The sequence below is a fragment of the Physeter macrocephalus genome, chromosome 4 (genome assembly GCF_002837175.3).
Source record: "Physeter macrocephalus isolate SW-GA chromosome 4, ASM283717v5, whole genome shotgun sequence".
Lineage (NCBI taxonomy): Eukaryota > Metazoa > Chordata > Mammalia > Artiodactyla > Physeteridae > Physeter > Physeter macrocephalus.
Genome location: NC_041217.1, coordinates 37,655,062 through 37,660,229, shown reverse-complemented (window position 1 = coordinate 37,660,229; position 5,168 = coordinate 37,655,062). Strand labels below are relative to the sequence as shown.

General features: G+C 47.1%; 1 protein-coding gene across 12 annotated transcripts in view; it reads left to right on the top strand.

Moving 5' to 3' along the window:
* The first annotated feature begins 530 nt into the window (after nt 1-530).
* LOC102983561 (membrane cofactor protein) overlaps nt 531-5,168 on the top strand; it is a 61,192-nt gene continuing 56,554 nt past the window's right edge. For 4 of the 12 annotated variants that reach the window (XM_028488500.2, XM_024133885.3, XM_024133890.3 and 1 more), the window contains exon 1: nt 534-784. In XM_028488500.2, the coding sequence (XP_028344301.1) occupies nt 664-784 (121 nt within the window). In that variant the 5' untranslated portion in view covers nt 534-663. Of the gene's footprint in view, nt 785-5,168 lie in introns of all 12 variants that reach the window. The other 8 variants (XM_055084106.1, XM_024133891.3, XM_055084108.1 and 5 more) reach the window with 4 other exon arrangements.

Below are 5,168 nucleotides of genomic sequence, written 5' to 3'. Positions count from 1 at the left end.
CCACGGAAATCTCAACTATTGTCCCGAATTATGCCTGACTAATGCCAAAGATTGAGCAAGGGCCCAGGTATCCGGACAGTCTGGCGTGCCCCAGGTCCAGACTGGAGTCCTGAGGGGTGTCTGCCCCACAATGACCCACTGCCTGGGCTCTAGGTTTCTATCTTCAGCTCGATGCGTTTTATTCTTTAATCTAGCGTTCCGGAAAACTGACAATGCTGACCTCGCCAACCCTTGCTTCCTTTCCACCCTTCCTGCATAGGGTGGTAACAGTCTTTACCAACAGGTGGTGAACAAGCCATTTCTCGCAAACCGCAGCTGTGCTTCCGTGTAGGTCTGCAGAAGGAGGAGCCAGGTACAGCCAGGGTTCAAGAGTGAGGCGTAAAGCGGCCCGCGCACAAGGGACTGTTAGACACTGGCAAGCGCCACGCCCCTCCTCTCCAGGCCTAAGGGCCACCCCCAACACTGAAGCCCCGCCTTACAGCCCGCCTACTGGCCCGGCAGGCCCCGTCTATAGAGTCACTTCCGCCCTGGGCACGGCCCAGGCCACGCCCAGCTGCGTGACCGCGGTTGACGGTTTGTGAGTGTGCGGATTCTTATCCCTGGCATTTGGACTCAGAAAGATCTCTGCTGAGCTGTTTCAGGTTTCTCGCTGATCTCCCGAAAATGACGGCGTCTTGCTCCTCTCGCAAGGCATCCCCCTACCGCTCCGAGAGTCCCTTTTCTTCTAGGTGCTTCGTTGGGATTCTTTTGGTGGCGCTACTGCTCCTGCTTCCCATATCCTCCGGTAGGAGCCTGGAGAGGGTGTCCGCACAGGCGGCGAACTGGAGCGGGGGTGGGGGGGCAGGCCGGGTCGGGGGGCAGGCCACTGGAGCCGAGGGTCGGGGGAGCTTTGCTTGGTGGCTCGGGGCGGAGGCGCGGGGCCGAGTCCACCCGGGGTCGTAAGGAGTTAGGGTAGAAGGCGTGGCCAGAGTGTCCCCGGCTCGTACCGTGTGGGGACCCCGGGGGGTGGGGACCACGTAGGGGCCGAAGAGAAGGCTTGCTTGGTGGCGTGGCTGGGGTTTACCCGGGGCCAAGCTGGGTCTCTAGCAAAAGCTTGCAGGGTGTTTCCGGGACTGATCAAGTCGATAAGGGAGCGCCAGCCCGGGGCTGGTGGTGACGGCTTGCTCTTGAGTTGCCCAGGTGTCTGTGGATGTTGCTAGGTTGGTGCTGTGTTCGTGGGGAGAGTTTGCCCTGTGTTCCCTGGGCGGGATGATGCCTTGTGCCTGCTGGGCGTGGTTAGGGGAGCCCAGGCCTGGTTTACGCAAGTGTGTGCTTTGAGGAAATGGCCAGCGCAGCAGAGCCGAGCCGAGTGTGGGACAGGGAAGCTTACTACTTGCTTTAAGTGGGGCTGCGGAGCAGATGTTGTGCCTGTAGTACTCCGGTGAGAGCAGGCTCTGGGAACCTGGTGTTTAGAGGGTTTGGAAGCGGGCAAGGTGCTTTTTGTAAATAAAGTTAACAGGAAACTTGGTACTCGAGATCGTATTGATATTGATTTGCAGGTTCTTTTTTTTTTTGCAATAGAGTTATCTTCCTGTTCTCATCCAGTAGACAGTATTCAGTTCCATTACCGAATGGCTTTTTGGCATTGCTTTCCTTCTTTCTGAAGGTTGGGTCATGTTTGAGGGGATATCCGAAGCAACCTAAAAAACACTGGTAGCCAAATCTACCCAAAAATGAGTATCCTAAGAAGTGAACCAGAAATGGTGGTAATCTGGTTTTCTCCTATAGCTCATAAACTAAACCTGAAGGCCCAACCACTAAGTTTGTTTCATGTTTCACAGAAAGCACTTTGAAGTACATATATTCTAAAAAAGCCATGCTTATTGTATAAAACTTAGGACAACCATTTTTAATACTTTGGTAGATTTCCTTTTGTCTTTATATGTACATATGTTTTCATGCCCAAGTTATTTTTAGGATCCTATTACATATACGGTTTCATTAGCAGCATTCATTCAACAAATAATTGCCTTCTATATGCCAGGTCCTGTACTGGTCCTGAGGATGCACTGGTGAGCAATAACACACCATTCCTATTTTCATGATCCTTATTTCACTATTTGTCTGCCTACACACATGAATATATGCAGGGACTGTGTTTTGCTCGCTGTTAAACCCCCAGTGCCAGGCACTTGTTAGGAAATCAAATATTTGCTACAGTTTATTGGGAGTGGTAGACAGTAGCCAAAACATAATACTAATGAATATGTTACAACACAAGAGAAGTACCCAGGAGGAAAGGAGCATGATTCTCTGACAGCATTTAACAAATGACCGGTGGAAGGGAAGACATTTCTGTTCATAAAACAGGCCAAACTCTGCCACTTTGCCTTCTGTACATGCTGTTCCCTTGGCCTTGGGACATTCTCCCGCCTCTAGCATAGTTGGCTCCTTCTTATTCTTCAAATTCACTTGTGATACTACCTTCTCAGAGGGACCTTCTCTGACCCACTATTTCCAGTAGACACACATGTTCCAGCTCAATTACCCCCCTAACTGGTAGTCACTCTCCCAAACTGTTTTCTGTTCTTTCCTCACTAGAATGCAGAGATCTTGGCTGTCTTGTCACACTTGTGGTTCCAAGTGCCCAATTTTTTGTCTAAGTGTCAACACTCTTGTATAACTCTCAAGTACCGGAAAATTAAAGGTAACATTCGGCTGGGGCTTAGAGCCCAAGAAAAACTTCTCTTGCTTCCAGGAGGAAGCAAGAGAGCCATGCTTAGGATGGCCTTTTTTTGGTGCCTAAAAAGCTAAGGCAGGAGCAGCTGGGGGTCAATCTATCTTCTGATAGTAGACTCCTCAGGTCTCACCATACTCGTCTTGCTTATTACGGATCATTTAAAAAGTTTATTTCTATGCCGGAGAGGTGTGGGAGATGGAACAGCAGTGCTAACAAGAAATTAAAAGGAATTTTTTTAAAGAATAATAATGTTTACAGTAGGCTTAAAGCTAGAAGTTGAAGGGTATGATGAGAACTATTTAAAATAGAGGAAAATAGAGGGACTTCCCTGGTGGTGCAATGGTTAAGAATCTGGGACACGGGTTCAATACCTGGTCTGGGAAGATCCCACATGCCACGGAGCAACTAAGCCCGTGTGCCACAACTACTGAGGCTGCACTTTAGAGCCCGTGAGCCACACTACTGAGCCTGCGTGCCACAACTACTGAAGCCCGTGCACCTAGAGCCCATGCTCCGCAACAAGAGAAGCCACCGCAATGAGAAGCCCGCACACTGCAATGAAGAGTAGCTTCTGCTCGCTGCAACTAGAGAAAGCCTGCGTGCAGCGACAAAGACCCAATGCAACCAAAAATAAATGAAAATAAAATAAAAATTTTAAAAATAAAATAGAGGAAAATAGATAAATAACATGAATAGGACTTATTGTGGAAGGTAACAAAACTAGAAATGGAGGAAAAACAAGGTGAAGTTTAAGGCTGAAAGGTAAAATCAGGATAGGTGGGAAACATAGATGAGGTACAAATGAGAACTTACTATACTGGGCAGGGAAAGTATGTGGATAAAATAAATATTTCACTGAAGCAGCTCATGAGGAGAAGGTTTTGTAAGTGGGCGGTGTGCTTGGGAGGCTAGCCATCTCAGAGGTAGTTGCCAAATGGTAGGGGATCACAGAAGGGACCAGTCTTATTCCTCCAGAATGGGTCTGCTTTTTGGAACAAAACCTACAATTTCCTTTTATGGGTGGTCTCTTCTGCCTGTTTTAGGTCTTTTCTTCCTAATGAAAGAAGCCAAGATCAATAAGTGCTTACACAGTAGTTTCTTAGTTTCTTACTCTACGTATTACAGTGCAGGGAGAATAGTCCTTATCTGGTCAGTTGCTAGGTTACATATACTGGGAGATATGAGACAAAAGAAATTAGGTGGTCAAATCTTTCTCCAGTGCATAATGCTTTAAGATGATTATTTTCAATATTAGATTCATTATACTATATTCTTTACAATTGGTTTCTGTTTAACAGCAGTGATTCTTTGAGAACCAAAGTTTTTTGAATAGCAGCTATGAGGGACATGCTGTGTGAGGTGTTGTGGCCACATGGATGGATAGAGTCCACTGGTGAGCTGAGAGATCCATGCAGAGGAGAGTCCAAGAGAAGGGGACTGGTCACTGCCTCTCCAGGAGAAGCAGAAAGTACTTCCCAGAGGAAATGTTGAGTGGATTAAGTCAAAGAAGACAAGGGTTGAACGGGAGTTGCTCCTGAGCAGGAGGAAGGGTGTTCAGAGCAGAGAAAACTGTGAGCAAAGGCTCAGAGATGTGACACGGCTTGGGGCAGGCATGGACTGCCTAGCTACCCAGTGTGGCAGCAGTAGGGCAAAGGAGGCAAGAGGAAGGCAGCGGTGTAGATCACAGAGTGAATAATTGTGAAAAGAACAGGATAGGTAGCAATGAACAACCATCATAATAAAAATCACCTGTTGTTTTGGGGCACCTTGACTTGACTTAGCAGAATGCATATCTAAACTAGGGTTGCTTTAATTTCTCTAGGCTCAGTATAAGACCATTTCTTGAGGACTAAATTGCAGACAGAGTGTATTGGTGTAACCGTGCAAGGGTTCCAGGTTAGAGACAGTGATGGGAAATGGTGTTGGCAGTAGAACTAGGCTGCCTGGCTTCACTCCTGGGACTGGTACCTTCTGGGAATGTATTCTTCAGCAAGTTACTTCATGGCTCAGATTGCTCATCTTAAAGAGGGTAAAATAGTGCCTAACTCATAGGATGTTTATGAAGAGTAAGTTAGTTAAAAAGGACTTAAAATATAGTTGGTACAGATAGTGCTAAAATGTGCTATTTCCAAGGTAATTAATATCATCTCTTTTGTTGTTAGAAACAAGTTCTGGGATCTTTCATACCATACTTTAGGAAAAAAATATAACCAACAGTATTTGGAGTTCTCCTTTGACAATGTTAAAATGCCATTTCTAGTCATAGCAGTAATGGAGAATGGGTTCAAATAAATAAAGCACAAATATTTTGACATTAAAAAAAAAACTCTGGGGCTTCCCTGGTGGCGCAGTGGTTGTGCGTCCGCCTGCCGATGCAGGGGAACCGGGTTCGCGCCCCGGTCTGGGAGGATCCCACATGCCGTGGAGCGGCTGGGCCCGTGAGCCATGA